Source organism: Oncorhynchus mykiss, chromosome 11 (assembly GCF_013265735.2).
Source record: "Oncorhynchus mykiss isolate Arlee chromosome 11, USDA_OmykA_1.1, whole genome shotgun sequence".
Lineage (NCBI taxonomy): Eukaryota > Metazoa > Chordata > Actinopteri > Salmoniformes > Salmonidae > Oncorhynchus > Oncorhynchus mykiss.
Window position 1 is genome coordinate 37,700,489 of NC_048575.1, and position 20,717 is coordinate 37,721,205.

At 43.2% G+C, this 20,717-nt stretch overlaps 2 protein-coding genes across 5 annotated transcripts in view; both read right to left on the reverse strand.

The window, feature by feature from the left end:
• Positions 1-10,636, reverse strand: part of LOC110535660 (transmembrane protein 108) — a 109,686-nt gene extending 99,050 nt beyond the window's left edge. For 2 of the 3 annotated variants that reach the window (XM_036935412.1, XM_021620793.2), the window contains exons 1-2: positions 10,305-10,636; positions 9,918-10,064 (exon numbers count right to left, since the gene is read on the reverse strand). In XM_036935412.1, the coding sequence (XP_036791307.1) occupies positions 9,918-9,957 (40 nt within the window). In that variant the 5' untranslated portion in view covers positions 9,958-10,064; positions 10,305-10,636. Of the gene's footprint in view, positions 1-6,627; positions 7,371-9,917; positions 10,065-10,304 lie in introns of those variants that run through there. The other variant, XM_021620792.2, reaches the window with a different exon arrangement.
• Positions 10,637-10,699: 63 nt separating this feature from the next.
• On the reverse strand, positions 10,700-19,227 carry LOC118937347 (DNA topoisomerase 2-binding protein 1-like). Of its 2 annotated transcripts, XM_036935414.1 has the most exons (4): positions 18,860-19,227; positions 18,578-18,721; positions 17,015-17,172; positions 10,700-11,159 (listed from the first exon to the last, which is right to left on the reverse strand). In XM_036935414.1, exons 1-4 carry the CDS (start codon positions 19,001-19,003, stop codon positions 11,129-11,131), a joined length of 477 nt encoding a protein of 158 aa, XP_036791309.1. In that variant the 5' UTR covers positions 19,004-19,227; the 3' UTR covers positions 10,700-11,128. The 2 variants fall into 2 exon arrangements, with proteins under 2 accessions (XP_036791309.1, XP_036791308.1); XM_036935413.1 differs by lacking the exon at positions 17,015-17,172.
• Positions 19,228-20,717: the final 1,490 nt, after the last annotated feature.

Sequence of the window (20,717 nt, forward strand, 5' to 3'; positions counted from 1 at the left end):
GTAGAAGCCATTCAGGGTCCTGTTGGTTCCAGACTTGATGCATTGGTACCGCTTGCTGTGCGGTAGCAGAGAGAACTGTCTGTGGCTTAGGTGGCTGGAGTCTCTGATCATTTTTGGGCCTTCCTTTGACACCACCTTGTATAGAGGTCCTGGATGGCAGAGAGCTCGACACCAGTGATGTTTATTTATTTTTATTTCAACTTTATTTAACCAGGTAGGCTAGTTGAGAACAAGTTCTCATTTACATCTGCGACCTGGCCAAGATAAAGCATAGCAGTGTGAACAGACAACAACACAGAGTTACACATGGAGTAAACAATAAACAAGTCAATAACACAGTAGAAAAAAAAGAAAAAAAGAGTATATACATTGTGTGCAAAAGGCATGAGGAGGTAGGCGAATAATTACAATTTAGCAGATTACCACTGGAGTGATAAATGATCAGATGGTCATGTGCAGGTAGAGATACTGGTGTGCAAAAGAGCAGAAACGTAAATAAATAAAAACAGTATAGGGATGAGGTAGGTAAATTGGGTGGGCTATTTACCGATGGACTATGTACAGCTGCAGCGATCGGTTAGCTGCTCAGATAGCAGATGTTTAAAGTTGGTGAGGGAGATAAAAGTCTCCAACTTCAGCGATTTTTGCAATTTGTTCCAGCCACAGGCAGCAGAGAACTGGAAGGAAAGGTGGCCAAATGAGGTGTTGGCTTTAGGGATGATCAGTGAGATACACTTGCTGGAGCGCGTGCTACGGGTGGGTGTTGCCATCGTGACCAGTGAACTGAGATAAGGCGGAGCTTTACCTAGCATGGACTTGTAAATGACCTGGAGCCAGTGGGTCTGGCGACGAATATGTAGCGAGGGCCAGCCGACTAGAGCATACAAGTCGCAGTGGTGGGTGGTATAAGGTGCTTCAGTAACAAAACGGATGGCATGGTGATAAACTGCATCCAGTTTACTGAGTAGAGTATTGGAAGCTATTTTGTAGATGACATTGCCGAAGTCGAGGATCGGTAGGATAGTCAGTTTTACTAGGGTAAGTTTGGCGGCGTGAGTGAAGGAGGCTTTGTTGCGAAATAGAAAGCCGACTCTAGATTTGATTTTAGATTGGAGATGTTTGATATGAGTCTGGAAGGAGAGTTTACAGTCTATTCAGACAACTAGGTACTTATAGATGTCCACATATTCTAGGTCGGAACCATCCAGGGTGGTGATGCTAGTCGGGCGTGCGGGTGCAGGCACCGAACGGTTGAAAAGCATGCATTTGGTTTTACTAGCGTTTAAGAGCAGTTGGAGGCCACGGAAGGAGTGATGTATGGCATTGAAGCTCGTTTGGAGGTTAGATAGCACTCCAAGGAAGGGCCAGAAGTATACAGAATGGTGTCGTCAGCATAGAGGTGGATCAGGGAATCGCTCGCAGCAAGAGCAACATCATTGATATATAGAGAGAAAAGAGTCGGCCCGAGAATTGAACCCTGTGGCACCCCCATAGAGACTGCCAGAGAACCGGACAACATGCCCTCCGATTTGACACACTGAACTCTGTCGGCAAAGTAGTTGGTGAACCAGGCAAGGCAGTCATTAGAAAAACCGAGGCTACTGAGTCTGCCGATAAGAATATGGTGATTGACAGAGTCGAAAGCCTTGGCCAGGTCGATGAAGACGGCTGCACAGTACTGTCTTTTATCGATGGCGGTTATGATATTGTTTAGTACCTTGAGCGTGGCTGAGGTGCACCCGTGACCGGCTCCCGTGACTACAAATTATGAAAAGACAAGAATTGTACTTTTGAATTCCGTAAAGTCAGTGTGGAAGAGGTGAAAAATTATTGTTGTCTATCAACAATGACAAGCCACCAGGGTCTGTCAATCTAGATGGAAAATTACTGAGGATAATAGAGGACGATATTGACACTCCTATTTGCCACATCTTTAATTTAAGCCTACTAGAGAGCGTGTGCCCTCAGGCCTGGAGGGAAGCTAAAGTCATTCCGCTACCCAATAATAGTAAAGCCCCCTTTACTGGCTCAAATAGCCGATCAATCAGCCTGTTACCAACCCTTAGTAAACTTCTGGCGAAAATTGTGTTTGACCAGATACAATGCAACAGAATTTCAGCATGCTTATAGGGAAAGACACTCAACAAACACAGCACTTGATGACATAATTATTGTGGGGGCTGTCTTGTTAGACTTCAGTGCAGCTTTTGACATTGCTGATCATAGTCTGCTGCTGGAAAAACTTGTGTTATGGCTTTACACCCCCTGCTATAATGTGGATAAAGAGTTACTTGTCTAACAAAACACAGAGGGTGTTCTTTAATGGAAACCTATCAAATAGAATCCAGTTAGAATCAGGAATTCCCCAGGTTAGCTGTTTAGGCCCCTTGCTTTTTTCAATTTTTTCAAACGACATGCCACTGACTGAGTACAGCCAGAGTTTCTATGTATGCGGATGACTCAACACTATACACGTCACCTACTACAGCGACGGAAATCAACAAAAAGTTAGTTTCAGAGTGAGTTAGTTTCAGAGTGAGTGGCAAGGAATAAGTTAGCCCTAAATATTTCTAAAACTAAAAGCATTGTATTTGGAAAAAAACACTAAACTAAACTATCATGTAATAAATAACATGGAAATTGAGCAAGTTGAGATGACTAAACTGCTTGCAGTAACACTAAATTGTGAACTGTCATGGTCAAAACATATTGATGCAGTAGTAGCTAAGATGGGGAGAAGTCTGTCTATAATAAAGCGATACTCTGCCTTCCTATCAACAAGGTAGGTCCTAGAGGCCCTAGTTTTGTCACACCTCGACTACTGTTCAGTCGTGTGGTCAGGTGCCACAAAACTGGACTTTGCAATTGGCACAGAACAGGGCAGCACGGCTGGCCCTTGGATGTACACAGAGTGCTAATATTAATAATATGCATGTCAATCTCTCCTAGATGAAAGTGGAGGAGAGATTGACTTCATCACTACTTTTATTTATGAGAGGTACATGTTGAATGTACAGAGCTGTCTGTCTAAACTACTGGCACACAGCTCGGACACCCATGCATACCCCACAAAACATGCCACAAGAGGTCTCTTCACAGTCCCCAAATCCAGAACAGACTATGGGAGGCACACAGTACACTGTCCTACATATAGCCATGACTACATCAAGTAACTGATGCAGCAGTAAAATTAGATAAAAAAAAAAACTGATAAAAAACAACTTATGGAACAGCGGGGACTGTGAAGCAACACAAACATTGGAACAGACACATGCATACACACACACACAACATACTCACTATACATACACATGGATTTAGTACTGTAGATATGTGGTAGTGGTGGAGTAGAGACCTGAGGGCACACAGTGTGTTGTGAAATCTGTGAATGTATTATAATGTTTTAAAATTGTATAAACTACCTTAATTTTGCTGGAACCCATAATAAATACAAATACCCACCCACACACATGCATAGACGCCACACACACACACGCTTTCACACTCACCACATACGCTTCTGCTACTCTCTATTATCTATCCTGTTGCCTTGTCACTTTACCCCTACCTATATGTACAGTACATAGCTATTTCAATTACCTCGTACCCCTGCAGACTCAGTACTGATACTCCCTATATATAGCCATGTTATTTGAAATTGTTATTCACTGTGTATTTATTCCTCGTGTTACTATTTCTATTTTTGACATCTTATCTTTAACTGTGCATTGTTGGAAAGGGACCTGTAAGTAAGAATTTCACTGTTCTACACCTGTTGTCTATGAAACGTGACAGATACAATTTTATTTTGAGTTCAGATGTGTGGCAAACTCGTTATGGGTGACAATCTATGCTAGATTCGATCGAAAGAGACTGCCATCATGCGTGTTAATTTGTTTACTTGGTCCCATGGATGTGAATGGTCTCCATTCCTCAAATTCTTAGTGTTTCCTATGTTTCACTAACCAGTCTCTGAGCTAAACATACAGTGCCTTGCGAAAGTATTCGGCCCCCTTGAACTTTGCGACCTTTTGCCACATTTCAGGCTTCAAACATAAAGATATAAATCTGTATTTTTTTGTGAAGAATCAACAAGTGGGACACAATCATGAAGTGAAACGACATTTATTGGATATTTCAAACTTTTTTAACAAATCAAAAACTGAAAAATTGGGCGTGCAAAATTATTCAGCCCCTTTACTTTCAGTGCAGCCAACTCTCTCCAGAAGTTCAGTGAGGATCTCTGAATGATCCAATGTTGACCTAAATGACTAATGATGATAAATACAATCCACCTGTGTGTAATCAAGTCTCCGTATAAATGCACCTGCACTGTGATAGTCTCAGAGGTCCGTTAAAAGCGCAGAGAGCATCATGAAGAACAAGGAACACACCAGGCAGGTCCGAGATAATGTTGTGAAGAAGTTTAAAGCCGGATTGGGATACAAAAAGATTTCCCAAGCTTTAAACATCCCAAGGAGCACTGTGCAAGCGATAATATTGAAATGGAAGGAGTATCAGACCACTGCAAATCTACCAAGACCTGGCCGTCCCTCTAAACTTTCAGCTCATACAAGGAGAAGACTGATCAGAGATGCAGCCAAGAGGCCCATGATAACTCTGGATGAACTGCAGAGATCTACAGCTGAGGTGGGAGACTCTGTCCATAGGACAACAATCAGTCGTATATTGCACAAATCTGGCCTTTATGGAAGAGTGGCAAGAAGAAAGCCATTTCTTAAAGATATCCATAAAAAGTGTTGTTTAAAGTTTGCCACAAGCCACCTGGGAGACACACCAAACATGTGGAAGAAGGTGCTCTGGTCAGATGAAACCAAAATTGAACTTTTTGGCAACAATGCAAAACGTTATGTTTGGCGTAAAAGCAACACAGCTCTTCACCCTGAACACACCATCCCCACTGTCAAACATGGTGGTGGCAGCATCATGGTTTGGGCCTGCTTTTCTTCAGCAGGGACAGGAAAGATGGTTAAAATTTATGGGAAGATGGATGGAGCCAAATACAGGACCATTCTGGAAGAAAACCTGATGGAGTCTGCAAAAGACCTGAGACTGGGACGGAGATTTGTCTTCCAACAAGACAATGATCCAAAACATAAAGCAAAATCTACAATGGAATGGTTCAAAAATAAACATATCCAGGTGTTAGAATGGCCAAGTCAAAGTCCAGACCTGAATCCAATCGAGAATCTGTGGAAAGAACTGAAAACTGCTGTTCACAAATGCTCTCCATCCAACCTCACTGAGCTCGAGCTGTTTTGCAAGGAGGAATGGGAAAAAATGTCAGTCTCTCAATGTGCAAAACTGATAGAGACATACCCCAAGCGACTTACAGCTGTAATTGCAGCAAAAGGTGGCGCTACAAAGTATTAACTTAAGGGGGCTGAATAATTTTGCACGCCCAATTTTTCAGTTTTTGATTTGTTAAAAAAGTTTGAAATATCCAATAAATGTCGTTCCACTTCATGATTGTGTCCCACTTGTTGTTGATTCTTCACAAAAAAATACAGTTTTATCTCTTTATGTTTGAAGCCTGAAATGTGGCAAAAGGTCGCAAAGTTCAAGGGGGCCGAATACTTTCGCAAGGCACGGTACATCATGTCAATAGACCCCAAGGAAGCTGTCAGCTACAGATGTCAATGCCCCTTATTGACCCCACCCCTCCCCCACCATTGTACACACAGCAGTGGATGACTGTCCCCAGAACAAAGAAAGTGGGGAGGGGGGTATGTGGAGAAGAAGACCAACAAGACCAACATTGAAGACCAACATTCCAATCACAATGCTAAGGGTGTCCACCAGCAGGTTCATTTAGGCCTGCTACACACTTACTCAACCTGGTCTCAGAGCATTTCGTGTTATTCTGTATGTTCAACACTACCACAATGTAGCTGAGGAAACAAAGCTTCCAGTTGAAAAGAAGGTCTTCAGTGTGAGGGAGAAGGTGATGGTCGCACTTTTTAATAGAGTGACCCTAATTATGCCCTCTGTTCCTGCGGGTCTCAAGAGAGAAAAAATATATACTTTAAGGGACGCAAAACTTCACTGTCTCTTTGGTTGGTTTCAATGGTTTCCCCGTCCCATCTTTGTTCCGTGTGTCAGTTTCATATACACAATAGTTCTCATCAATAACACATTCTATAACCAGTCAACTACAACAATGGATGTATTGTGACATGGAAAATAGCGGTCATGTGGTAAAACAGTCTCTGTTTGATGAAGTGTTGTTAGCGGTTAATATGTTTCAGGGTTCAGTAAACATGACCGAGGTTGTTATTCTCCGGTCTCTCACATCAGTGAACTGTAATCAATAGCTGAGGAATGGGTTATTAATTGATTAGAGTTGCCCTATTGATGACATTATTAATAAAAGAGGGAGACTCATGTGAACCTTCAAGGCTCGCAGACAATCGCGCACACAGCGCGCGCGGAAATAAACTGTACCGTGGTAGTAAGACTGACAAACGTCAGAGTAGCTTCATCTAAACGCTAGGTTAGTGACCAGGTGATGCATAGGCAATTTTAAATCGGTATTGACTCACGAAAGCACTAAACATGCTACAATATAGAGCCTAGGTGCTGTGCCACACAAATTAGTTTGCTTACCTATTACACAAGGTGCGTCGGTACTTCCGAGTACTCCGCGTATTCCAGTCAACTGAATCCCAAAAAGCCGCTGTCTCACCACTCCAGTCACACAAGCCGCACGCACATATTGCCAGTTCCGAACCAGAATGTCACATGAACTCCATGTTCAATCCGACCGTGCTCAACACTGCTGCCCGGGGGAGCCATACAGTTTGTTCAAGCGAAACACAATAGGAGGACGGCGGGGGCACATCTCCTCAAATCCTGGGACCACTGACAATGGTAGATGGATAACCACACGGTGGAGGCAACAGGCTTGGCTAGCAGTACGAGCATCATATGTGATTGAGCTACCGCGCGGTCCACAAGATATTCACGAGAGACGGGCAGAGACTCAGTGCCACCCAAGCACGAGAGGACATGGGTTTCCGTGGCGCGAGTATGGCGGTGGAATTTTAATGAGGACATATTGTTGCAACAGCAGGCACATCTTTTTTGTTGTTGTCCTGACTCAGATTAGGGGCCTTTTCATTGTATTCATAGCATTCATTGTTCCGTTAAGAAAAGAGCCTGCCTGGAGGCCAGTGACAGGGGAGCACTAACAATCTTAAAAAGGTCATATTGACAAATTAAACAAGACCCTCTAACACCCGTATCTGGCACGCCAGGCACATCAATCCCGCCCGCCAGACATTAAAAAGTGTTGTTTTTTTGTAGCCCTTTTTTCTCCCCAATTTCGTGGTATCCAATTGTTTGTTACAGTCCTGTACCATCGCTGCAACTCCCGTACAGACTGGGGAGAGGCGAAAGTCGAGAGCCGTGCATCCTCCGACACACGACCCAGCCAAGCCGCTGCCCGCTTAACCCGGAAGCCTGCCGCACCAATGTGTCGGAGGAAACACCGTACACCTGGCCACCGTGCATGCATAGAGCACGTTGGGACAAGGACATCTTGGCCTGCCAAACCCTCTCCTAACCAGCAGGACGCTGGGCCAATTGTACGCCGCCTCATGGGTCTCCGTGTCGCAGCCAGCTGTGACACAGCCTGGGATCGAACCCGGGTCTGTAGTGACACCTCAAGCACTGCGGTGCAGTGCCGAGGCCCCGCAAAAAAATGCAGCCCTTTTGAATTTCAAAATCCTGATGTGGCCCTCGAGACAAAAAGGTTTGCCCACCCCTGCTCTAATAGAATAAATAGATTACTTGGCTACCCCATTAAATACAAGTGTTGACAGAAAACATTCAAATTGACTCAATTTAATTACATTATCCTTGATGCTTTATCAACCTATATGCAGACACCCCACTTTGGAAGGTTTTATCATAAGCCATGCATCTCCCTCTCTCTCTAGTCTACCAATATTTGGATTAATTAAGTTCACTATGAACGGAGGCTTCTCTTATTGCAATGTTTATTGGGGAAGGAGATGGGCAGTACACATTTCCACTGCTTCAGGCTCCCATCATCACCAAGGCAATATGGTATTGTTTTGGGAATGTTGTGCTCTCCCCTGGTCTGACTTTGTCATTAGGTTCCTCAGCCCCAGCAGCATCGGTCTTTGAGTATCATTTGGTCAAAAGTAGTGCACTATGTAGGGAATAGGGTGTCATTTGGGACCACCCATGGCCAGTGAGGTTGAGGAGGGGGAGAGAGCCCTTATCTGTGCCTCCAGAAACAGACCTGGGACAGACAAATATAATTGGGCTTCCCATTGTGAGAAAAGAAACAAATCTGATGTTTACAGAAAGGGAGAGACACAGCTGTTGCTAGAGCAGTACAATTGCTTGGATAAGTAGTCTAACACATGTAGTAGGTTCTGATTTGGGTATGTCTCATTTTGCCATTGGTTTTCTTTGTTCTCCATCACAGTATGTAGACCTCTGCCTTGGGTAGCCTTTGTCAGCTTGTTTTGTGTATACACATTGAGATATATTTGGAATCTAGTATACGTGAGACCAATGTTCTATCATGTCAAAATGAACAATGATAGATTAGAGAGGCAATGGCAGCAGTAAGGTGGTAAGTGGATGCCATGAGTAACGAGTCTGGTGCCAGCAGTGATTGTGTCCTAATGACAGTGATAACTGATGTGTGACAGCATGGGTCAAAGAGACACTGGTGTGATACACCCTGAACCAATGCAATTATCACTGTAGGTAGAATTGATCTCAGAAATGACTCACGTTGTCAATGAGAAAAGGGAGAAAAAAAAAGTAGGAATGTTACTGCTTTTTCCATCAGTAAACTCAGAGGTGCAAAGCTGAATGGAACAGCATGCGATGCTGTAAAAGGACAATACACTCACTCCAGGTACTATGCAAGCTGAATGTAGAGTGCCCTCTACAGGACATAAATTGACAGTGCATCTCTGTGTTGAGCACTTGAGAACATTTGTCTCAGAAGAAAGCACCAATCAATCACTGTGACATGAACACTTGTCAAATAAATGTTATTTTCATACAACTAATAAAAAAATCTTATTTACAGACATATCATTAATGGCTTGCAGGGGCATTTCTAAAATGATGGAATTTACTAGTTGACCCCAAAGCTCTAAATGACAATGTTTTTACTTGAGGCGGGTCTTCTTCAACTTTGTGGAATCTCCTGATGCTTTGCGCTCCCAGGAGGGTGTGGCACGGCTGGCATCTGTGTCCGCTGGCAGACATTGGGCAGCTTCAGGCAGATAGTACATCTCTATTGGTGGAATAGGCTCCTGGTCAAAATGACAGACTCATATGAGAGAGGAGTTTTAGTTTCCATCATTTTATTTCTTCTTAAAGGAGCAACATGCTATATTTAAGCCATCATATCGATTCCTTCATGTTTTTTCAGAAACTGCTAAAATGGCTTAGTACGGGTTCTAACCTTATCATAATCGCCAAAAATATTGTTGCAAGGACGTGAAAAACTTGTACACAAAACAACCGGCCTAGCTAGACACACAAAAAAAAGGTAATTTGCAGTGTCACGCAGCGTTCTAATAAGCATGTTTTACCTGGGTGGATTTCTATTATTTTGCTACTACTGGTATGTTATTGATATTTAGCACTATTTACATGTGGAAATGTTACATGGATAACCTTTAATTCACTGGCTAGGGTGGATTTTATGGAGAAGTTTGAACACATTGTATTGTTAAATGATGGAAAGTATCCACTTTATGGATCAAACATTAACCAAGGTTTCACTTTAGACTTTTCCAAAATTACTGATATAAACTGCAAAAAAGTAGTCTGACAACAAAAAATGCCTTCCGCAGTCTCTTTGTGAGGCAGTTTTGCATTTTAGTTACAGTCCCACTAACCTGGATGAGGTAGTCTGCAATGAACTCTGGCTTTAGGCATTTGGCCTCTGGCACGTCCTTCCGGAAGTCTCCTGGCTTCAACCGACTGAACTCTGCAAACAGGTGGGTGGTTCCCTTGTACAGAGATGGAGAGGGACTGGGGAGAACCTGGAGAGAGGGTAAGGGAGAGGAAATAAAGATCGGAAGAAGAGAGATTAGGAGAGAGGGTAGATGGGATTGACATTCAGAAGTGTACACGTGTTAATATCTACAAAGGCAAGTATGAAAGAGACGGGCAGTCGGACACTTGAAAAGCAGTAGTTTGTTATTAGTTTTACCCATACTAAGACGCAGTAAGCGAAGAGAAGATTGAGGTACAGTATGACGGAGTAAGAGCTTTGTTTGAACCTTTGCTCCACCAAACTGCAGGAGTCGTCTGAACCCTGACTCTCTAGTCTGGTCGATGTTCAGCATGACGGTCCAACCGCTGAATGATCCCTCCTGGTCATTGCGGTCCTGCAGGTTCCTCCTCCAGCGCATGGCGGCCAACGCCAGCCTCTTCTGCTGGGAGCTGATGGACAGTAGCACATCCAGGATGGAGCTTCTGCCCCAATCATACTCATCCTCCTGGAACAAATCAAATCTATTTATATAGCCCTTCGTACATCAGCTGATATATCAAAGTGCTGTACAGAAACCCAGCCTAAAACCCCAAACAGCAAGCAATGCAGGTGTAGAAGCACGGTGGCTAGGAAAAACTCCCTAGAAAGGCTAAAACCTAGGAAGAAACCTAGAGAGGAACCAGGCTATGAGGGGTGGTCGGTCCTCTTCTGGCTGTGCCGGGTGGAGATTTGAACATCTTGGCCATGTTCTGTTATAATGTTCATAAATGTCCAGCATGGTCAAAAGAACACACAGTCAAGATATATAAACCAAATGTTTTTTTACTGAGTTGTCCTTCTTGGCCAGGTCTCCCTTGTGAAATATGTCTTCTGATCTCATCGGGACTTCCTGGTTAAATTAAGGTTTAATAAAACAAGCTGGGCCTAGAAGCATGTGGAAGAAATATTGGCATGTTGTGGTCTGATGCACTAACGGCCAGATCGTGACCTGGATGAAGTGTCCCACGGAGCGACAGGCCTCCAGGTAGGAGCGGTGCAGGATCCACTTCCCCACGGCCATGGCTGCCAGGTACTTCTCATTCCTTCTCAATGATGTGGGAGCAGCTGGGGTCAAAGCACTGCTTGTCCAGCACCACACCACCTACAGGGACCCCAGAGGAACAAAGACATGTAGAGTTAGAAAGACACACAAATGCAATAGGGGGACACACATAGATACAGATGACAGACCGTCTCTGATGAGAAAGAAACAATCAAGTGTTTTCAGACCACTGCAGATAAAACATGCAGGGGTGTGTCCCAAATGACACCATATTCAGTGCACTACTTTTGAACAGAATCCTATGGGCCGTGGTCAAAAGTAGCGCACTCTATAGGGATTAGGGTGCCAATTTGAGACGCAACCAAGGAGTTGAGGCTACTTCCGACCACTGAGATGTAATACAGAGACAACAGGGCAAAGGGTGGAGGACAGACTCACCCAGCTCGTCTATGAGGGCGGTGTAGCCTATCCTCTCCTGGGGGATAAGGGAGGCCAGCTGGAATCGAGGAGGCTTCTTCTCCGCCTCACTCTCCTCAGTCTGTGGAGAGAACAAAGAAGCTTTTACCATCACTGTCACAATCACTTTACACCACTGCACAGCTGAGTATCGATTCAACACATCAACATTTACTTATAATATCACCTTACAAAGAGGAAGGGAGGCTGCGTGTGTGGTTACCTGTGGCTCTGGGGGCACGGGAGAGTTGGCGAGAGGGAAGGCAGGGGTGAGGTCAGGCTCTGGCTCCTCCACTAGCGGGTCATCACCCTCTGACCCATCTGCTGGTCAGTGACATCACACACCGCTGGATCGAAGGGGTCAAAGGTCAATGAAAGTTTAGTATAAAGTTTAGTATAGTCTTCATATCTCAAAATCTTTGTTTTGTGGTTAATTAAAATTCTATCTGAATGAAAATGATACAAAGCATTGTCAACTATGTAAAAATAGTCTACATAAAGCCAACAACTAAAACATTGCAGCCTGCAGGTCAGAAATATCCTGATAGGATATTTATTTTATCAAATCACATTGGCTACACATGGCCTGTCTGAAACGAACTTGCAACATTGTATAAAATATTATTGGCCTTCAGTTTCCCGCCAGTGAGCTCTGGACAGACAACTGTAGGCCATTTGCACAAGGGATAAGAAGCAGTGCTTGACTTGGGTAGGAGCTCACCAGAGCGGTGTACCGGAACCTCAAATTTTCCAATGGGTGAGCTTCTGTTCCTCTTATAGAATATTAGCTCAAACTTATTGTGGAGCTAAATATAAACAGTACCAGCATCCAAAATGAGTATCTATTTCAGTTTGTCAAGCACTGATAAGCCTATTTTACCACGTTTCTACTGGATCAGAGCATGTCATTTTTCCCTTTCACGCAGAGTGGTTATCGAAAGGGAGAGCGCTAGAAATATTTTTCAAACTTATTGAGGAACTATTGTAATTCTTAATGGATGTAAAAACCTGTTTGAGGTGAAAAAAACATTACTTTGAGAAGCTCCACAGGTGGTGGTGGTGCATTAAGCCAATCAGAAATAATATCAGATCCCCAAATGGGCACATTCATTTGTGCGTAGGCCAGGTAGCCTATATAGGCCTACTTCTATGCTCGTCCTTACGAAGCGTTCCAGACAATGACTACATTGACTGAACTAGTAAATGGAATTAAATAAACCAAAACTTGTTTCTCACAAGTGTAGCATAGGTTGCGCACTCCGTCAACAATGCGTCCACCAGAGGTCGACCGATTAATCGGAATGGCCGATTAATCAGGGCCGATTTCAAGTTTTCATAACACTCGGAAATCAGTATTTTTGGGCGCCGATTTGCCTATTTTTTTTTTACACCTTTATTTCATCTTTATTTAACTAGGCAAGTCAGTTAAGAACACATTCTTATTTTCAATGACGGCCTAGGAACGGTGGGTTAACTGCCTCGTTCAGGGGCAGAAAGAGATTGAATCCCCTGAGCTGACAAGGTGACAATCTTGCAACCTTACAGTTAAATAGTCCAACGCAATAAGGACCTGCCTCTCTCTCGTTGCACTCCACAAGGAGACTGCCTGTTACGCAAATGCAGTAAGCCAAGGTAAGTTTCTAGCTAGCATTAAACTTATCTTATAAAAAACAATCAATCATAATCAATAGTTAACTACACATGGTTGATGATATTATCTAGCGTGTCCTGTGTTGCATATAATCTGACTAAGCATACAAGTATCTGACTGAGCGGTGGTAGGCAGAAGCAGGCGCGTAAACATTCATTCAAACAGCACTTTCGTGCGTTTTGCCAGCAGCTTTCGTTGTGTGTCAAGCAATGCGTTGTTTATGACTTCAAACCTATCAACTCCCGAGATGAGGCTGGTGTGACCGAAGTGAAATGGCTGGCTAGTTAGTGCGCGCTAATAGCGTTTCAAACTTCACTCGCTCTGAGCCTTGCTCTGCATGGGTAACGATGCTTCGATGTGGTGGCTGTTGTCGTTGTGTTGCTGGTTCGAGCCCAGGGAGGAGCGAGGAGAGGGACGGAAGCTATACTGTTACACTGGCAATACTAAAGTGCCTATAAGAACATCCAATAGTCAAAGGTTAATGAAATACAAATGGTATAGAGTCCAAATGGTATAGAGTCCTATAATAACTACAACCTAAAACTTCTTACCTGGGAATATTGAAGACTCATATTAAAAGGAACCACCAGCTTTCATATGTTCTCATGTTCTGAGCAAGGAACTGAAACGTTAGCTTTCTTACATAGCACATATTGCACTTTTACATTCTTCTCCAACACTTTGGTTTTGCATTATTTAAACCAAATTGAACATGTTTCATTATCTACTTGAGTCTAAATTGATTTTATTGATGTATTATATTAAGTTAAAATAAGTGTTAATTCAGTATTGTCGTAATTGTCATTATTACAAATACATGTTTATTTAAAAAATTATAATAATAATTTAAATCGTCCAATTAATCGGTATCGGCTTTTTTGGTCCTCCAATAAATCGCTATCGGCGTTGAAAAATCATAATCGGTCGACCTCTAGTGTGTAGCCTTAAAGGATCGGTTTCCCGCTAGTGGGACAACTTCCGGTGAAACTGGAGAACATCATTCAAATAAATAATCATAAATATTATGGATTTTAAACATTTAGGTACGTACAAGTGTCTTATATCGACTGAAAGCTTAAATTCTTGTTAATATAACTGCACTGTCCGATTTACAGTAGCTATTACAGCGAAAACATGCCATGTAATTGTTTGAGGACGATGCCCCACATCAAAATATTTTTCCACCGGCACAGGTTTCATACATTCACAAATAACGATTAAGTAGTCACTTACTTTTTGAAAATTTGTCATCCAAAAGGGTCCCAGCTAGTGTCGTAATGTTAGATAAAATCCTTCTTTATTTCCCAAAAAGTCAGTTTAGTTGGCGCCATCGATTTGAGTAATCCACTCGTTCACATGCAGAGAAAGGAATCCGAAAATCTACCCCTAAACTTTGTTTCAACAAGTCAAAATACATTTCTATTTACTCCTCACATATCCTAAAATGTAATCAAACTATAATATTTCTTCAGGAAAGAAGTATGTTCAATAGGAAGTGCAGGTGCGTAAATGTCTTCATGGCGCGTGCAAACACAAATTTCCAAGACTGTATCCTTCTACTAAAACTGTAATTTCTTCTTCTTTCATTTTTGAAGTTACAAGCCTGATACCTTTAACATAGACTGCATAGAAGCCATAGGAATTGCATCCATATTTTCAATATGACCTTTCTCTTGCATTTCTAAGAGGACGGTCTCTCAAAAATAAATAATTTTCTGGTTGGTTTTTCTTTGGATTTTCTAATACCATATCTATTGAGTTATATTCTTCTACATTATTTTAACATTACAAACTTCAAAGTGTTTTCTTTCCAATGGTACCAATTATATGCATATCCTGGCTTCAGGGCCTGAGCTACAGGCAGTAAACTTTGGGCACGTCATTCAGGCAGGAAGTTGAGAAAAAAGGGGCATAGCCCTAAGAAAACAATCCTTAACTGGAATAGTGCCAAAAGCATGTCTAGTGGTTAAGAGGAGCTGGCTACTAAAGAACTCCCAAAAGATTCACCGACATGCGCGTCAGAGTCACTCAGATTGCTGCTGACAGTGATCTGCCAGAATCTTTTTCACTTCATTCAATGGACATCAAATCTGCATTTCTGCAGGTTACAGAGCTGTCAAGGGACATTCACATTCAACCTCCGCCTGAAGCTAAGGAACACTGTAGAAACTAAGAAAGTGTGTGTATGGCCTCACAAATGCATCACTCTACTGGTACAACAAAGTCAAGGCAACAATGCTGAGTACAGGTGGCAAAATGTCACAAGTGGATCCTACCGTCTTCTATTGGCTTGATCAAGACTGCAATGTGACTGGAGTACTTGCCTGTCATATTTCTGGTAACTGTTCTCAGAACTTACCACTGTTGAGGCAAAACAGCACATTGTACCTGTAATGTGTCACTGACAACTACTCCCTAGTTGATGCTGTCAAGTCAACCAAGACTGTCACAGAGAAAAAACTTTGTCTTGAGGTTAGCAGCATCAAGGAACTTATTCAGGCTCCAGCGGATTCTGTTGTCAGCCACAAAAGAACCGCAAGCTGACTGACAAAAAAACATTTGCATTCACACTTGTGCTCCTAAAGGCTATCAGTAATGGTGCCATTGTCACATGACCCATTTGTAATGGGGACTTGAATAACACTTGGATATTTAACTATTTGTTGATGCTTTATTTGTCTAAAAAGAAAAGTGGGAGATTGTTAAGTTCATGTTTAAAGTATTCCTATACTTGTTATTACGGTGCTCTGTTGGACCGGTCCTGTAATGACCGGTAATGGCAACTATGTACCGTGGAGATACGGTGAAGTAAACGTTGTTGGGATATGTGGGACGGTAGCGTCCCACTTGGCCAAAAGCCAGAGAAAATGCAGAGCGCCAAATTCAAATAAATTCCTATAAAAATCAAACTTTCATGAAATCACACATGTAAGATACCAAATTAAAGCTACATGTGTTGTGAATCCAGGAAACATGTCAGATTTCAAAAAGGCTTTTCGGCGAAAGCAAACGTTGCTATTATCTGTGGATAGCACCTCCATAAACAAAAGAGAAAATATTTCAACCCTGCAGGCGCGACACGCAGACATAAAAATCATGCCTTACCTTTGACGAGCTTCTTCTGTTGGCACTCCAATATGTCCCATAAACATCACAAATGGTATTTTTGTTTGATTAATTCTGTCCATATATATCCAAAATGTCAATTTATTTGGTGCGTTCGATCCAGAAAAACACCGGTCCCAACTTGCGCAAAGTGACTACAAAATATCTAAAATGTTACCTGTAATCTTTGCCAAAACATTTCAAACTACTTTTGTAATACAACTGTAGGTATTTTTTAAAGTAAATAATCGATAAAATTGAAGGTGGGATGATCTATGTTCAATACAGGAAGACAACAAACTGAAGCATACTTTCTGGTCATGCGCCTCTATCAAACAGTATTCAAGATGGCCGTACTTCTTCCTTACACAAAGGAATAAAGACTGGTGATATCCACACATCCGAATGGTTTTTCCTCAGGGTTTCGCCTGCTACATAAGTTCTGTTATACTCACAGACATGATTCAAACAGTTTTAGAAACTTCAGAGTGTTTTCTAATAATATGCATATCTTATCTTCTGGGGATGAGTAGCAGGCAGTTGAATTTGGGCATGCTTTTCATCCAAAATTCCAAATGCTCCCCCCTATCCTAGAGAAGTTAAACTGGAACCTAGTCATTGTGTCATTTGGAGGTAACATTCACCTGGTCAAACTATGTCATGTTCTTAATGTTTTGTATACTCAGTTGCTTTTCATTACGTGTGTCTGGCAAAATGAGAAAGGCCTAAAAAGCCCTATTACCTGTCCTGTGATTTCTCCCAGCAGGTTCTGACCCAGGTGGGCGGTACGATGGGCTTACCCAGGCTGCCGGCCACCAGGTACTTCTTGCTGCCAACCTCCCCGGCGACCAGGTGAGTGACGGACACGTTGAGGTCCCAGTAGACCCTCCCTCCCATCACCTGCACCAGATCCATCACATCAGCCTGAAGGTAGACAGTCACTAACAGACCTGCTACACTGGACAACTTTTGCCGGGCGTGAGAAGCTCCTGTTAATTTGAATGTAACCTGGGCTTAAGAAGCACAACTCCGAGAGAGACACACTGCTCAGCATAAAATTACACTCTGGTTCTATTTCCAAGAGTTCCTCTGTAAGGCTGTTGATGTGGATCATTGGTATGAAAAACACGTGGCATCATTGTTTTAAAAAAAAAAAAAAATGTATTTCACCTTTATTTAACCAGGTAGGCTAGTTGAGAACAAGTTCTCATTTGCAACTGCGACCTGGCCAAGATAAAGCATAGCAGTGTGAGCAGACAACACAGAGTTACACATGGAGTAAACAATTAACAAGTCAATAACACAGTAGAAAACAAAGGGGGAGTCTATATACAATGTGTGCAAAAGGCATGAGGAGGTAGGCGAATAATTACAATTTTGCAGATTAACACTGGAGTGATAAATGATCAGATGGTCATGTACAGGTAGAGATATTGGTGTGCAAAAGAGCAGAAAAGTAAATAAATAAAAACAGTATGGGGATGAGGTAGATGAAAATGGGTTGGCTATTTACCAATAGACTATGTACAGCTGCAGCGATCGGTTAGCTGCTCAGATAGCTGATGTTTGAAGTTGGTGAGGGAGATAAAAGTCTCCAACTTCAGCGATTTTTGCAATTCGTTCCAGTCACAGGCAGCAGAGTACTGGAACGAAAGGCAGCCAAATTAGGTGTTGGCTTTAGGGATGATCAGTGAGATACACCTGCTGGAGCGCGTGCTACGGATGGGTGTTGCCATCGTGACCAGTGAGCTGAGATAAGGCGGAGCTTTACCTAGCATGGACTTGTAGATGACCTGGAGCCAGTGGGTCTGGCGACAAATATGTAGCGAGGGCCAGCCGACTAGAGCATACAAGTCGTAGTGGTGGGTGGTATAAGGTGCTTTAGTGACAAAACAGATGGCACTGTGATAGACTGCATCCAGCTTGCTGAGTATAGTGTTGGAAGCCATTTTGTAGATGACATCGCCGAAGTCGAGGATCGGTAGGATAGTCAGTTTTACTAGGGTAAGCTTGGCGGCGTGAGTGAAGGAGGCTTTGTTGCGGAATAGAAAGCCGACTCTTGATTTGATTTTTGATTGGAGATGTTTGATATGAGTCTGGAAGGAGAGTTTGCAGTCTAGCCAGACACCTAGGTACTTATAGATGTCCACATATTCTAGGTCGGAACCATCCAGGGTGGTGATGCTAGTCAGGCATGCGGGTGCAGGCAGCGATCGGTTGAAAAGCATGCATTTGGTTTTACTAGCGTTTAAGAGCAGTTGGAGGCCACTGTTGCCGAGTCAAGTAGAGTAGAGTGGAGACTTACCCTAGCCTCCTTGTCCAGACTGGTGCAGGAGATAGTGATATCAGCCATGGCCATGTTGTAGACGGGTTGCTCTGCTTTGGGCACACAGCGCTGGTGCTGCAGGCAGAAGTGCACCACTAGTGTACTCACCACTCGACAGCCCAGCTACACAAGGAGACAAAGGGAGACAACCCAGTTTTCAGTACACTTTATTGCTGAATGCTGACAGTACTGTTAACATGTTATGACTTATGAGGATTAAGTAGAAGCCAGGTTTGGGAATGTGTGCGTCTTGAGACAGACCTTTTTACAGTGGTGGAAGGCTGGGGTGGAGAAGTTACTGAAGACGAACAGAGACTTGTCATTGTGGTCCAGCTGTAACGCCGCCTCCTCATCAATGGTCTTCAAGTGCTTCTCTGACTGGAGCTCCATGATGGCCTGTTTCATAGTGAAGAGAAAGATAATGCATTTCAATAAGGGATGGATCGAAATTTACATAATGCTTTTTCAATTTCAGTCAAGGGGAGGGTTTAGTATTTTTTTTAATCCCGTCCAGGGGAAGGTCATGTCATTTGTAATCGATGACATTTCAAATAAATTTCAATATTTCTCAGTGTCTGTGAAGATGTAAAATAACACATTTTCAAATCAAATTTGATTTGTCACATGCACTGAATACAACAGGTGTAGTAGACCTTAGTGAAATGCTTACTTACAAGCCCTTAACCAACAATGCAGTTAAGATAAACACCTGCAAGAAATAAAAGTAACAAATAATTAGAGAGCAGCAGTAAAATAACAATAGTGAGGCTATATACAGGGGGTACCGGTACAGAGTCAATGTGCGGTGGCACCATACCAGGCAGTGATGCAACCCATCAGGATGCTCTCGATGGTGCAGCTGTAGAACCTTTTGAGGATTTGAGGACCAATACCAAATCTTTTCAGTCTCCTGAGGGGGAATAGATTTGGTCGTGCCTTCTTCACAACGGTCAGTTTGTTGGTGATGTGGATGCCAAGGAACCTTTTAAGGATCCACAATCATCTCTTTTGTCTTGAACACGTTGAGGGAGAGGTTGTTGTCCTTGCAACACACGGTCAGGTCTCTGACCTCCCTATAGAATGTCTCATCGTTGTCAGTGATCAGGCCTACCACGGTTGTGTAACCTGCAAACTTAATGATGGTGTTAGAGTCGTGCCTGGCCGTGCAGTCATGAGTGAACAGGGAGTACAGGAGGGGACTGAGCACGCACCTCTGAGGGGCCCCCGTGTTGAGGATCAGTGTGGTGAATGTGTTGTTACCTACCCTTACCAACTGGGGGTGGAAGTCCAGGATCCAGTTGTAGAGGGAGGCGTTTAGTCCCAGGGACCTCAGCTTAGTGATGAGATTTGAGGGCACTATAGTGTTGAAAGCTGTAGTCAATGAAACGCACTCTCACATAGGTGTTCCTTTTGTCCAGATGTGACAGGGCAGTGTGGAGTGCAATAGAGATTGCATCATCTGTGGATCTGTTGTGCGGTATGCAAATTGGAGTGGGTCTAGGGTTTCTGGGATAATGGTGTTGTGAGCCATGACCAGCCTTTCAAAGCACTTCATGGCTACAGACGTGAGTGCTACGGGTCGGTAGTCATTTAGGCAGGTTACCTTAGTCTTCTTAAGCACAGGGACTATGGTGGTCTGCTTGAAACATGTTGGTATTACAGACTCAGGTTGAAAACGTCAGTGAATACACTTGCCAGTTGATCAGTGCATGCTCGGAGAACACGTCCTGGTAATCCGTCTGGCCCTGCAGCCTTGTGAATGTTGACCTGTTTAAAGGTCTTACTCAGATCGGCTGTGGAGAGCGTGATCACACAGTCATCCAGAACAACTGATGCTCCATGAATGTTTCAGTGTTACTTGCCTCGAAGCGAGCATAGAAGTAATTTAGCTTGTCTGGTAGGCTTGTGTCACTGGGCAGCTCTCGGCTGTGCGTCCCTTTGTTGTCTGAAATAGTTTGCAAGCCACATCTGACGAGCGTCAGAGCCAGTGTAGTACGATTCGATCAGTCCTGTATTGACGCTTTGCCTGTTTGATGGTTCGTCGGAGGGCATAGCGGGATTTCTTACAAGCTTCCGAGCTAGAGTCCTGCTCCTTGAAAGCGGCAGCTCTATCCTTTAG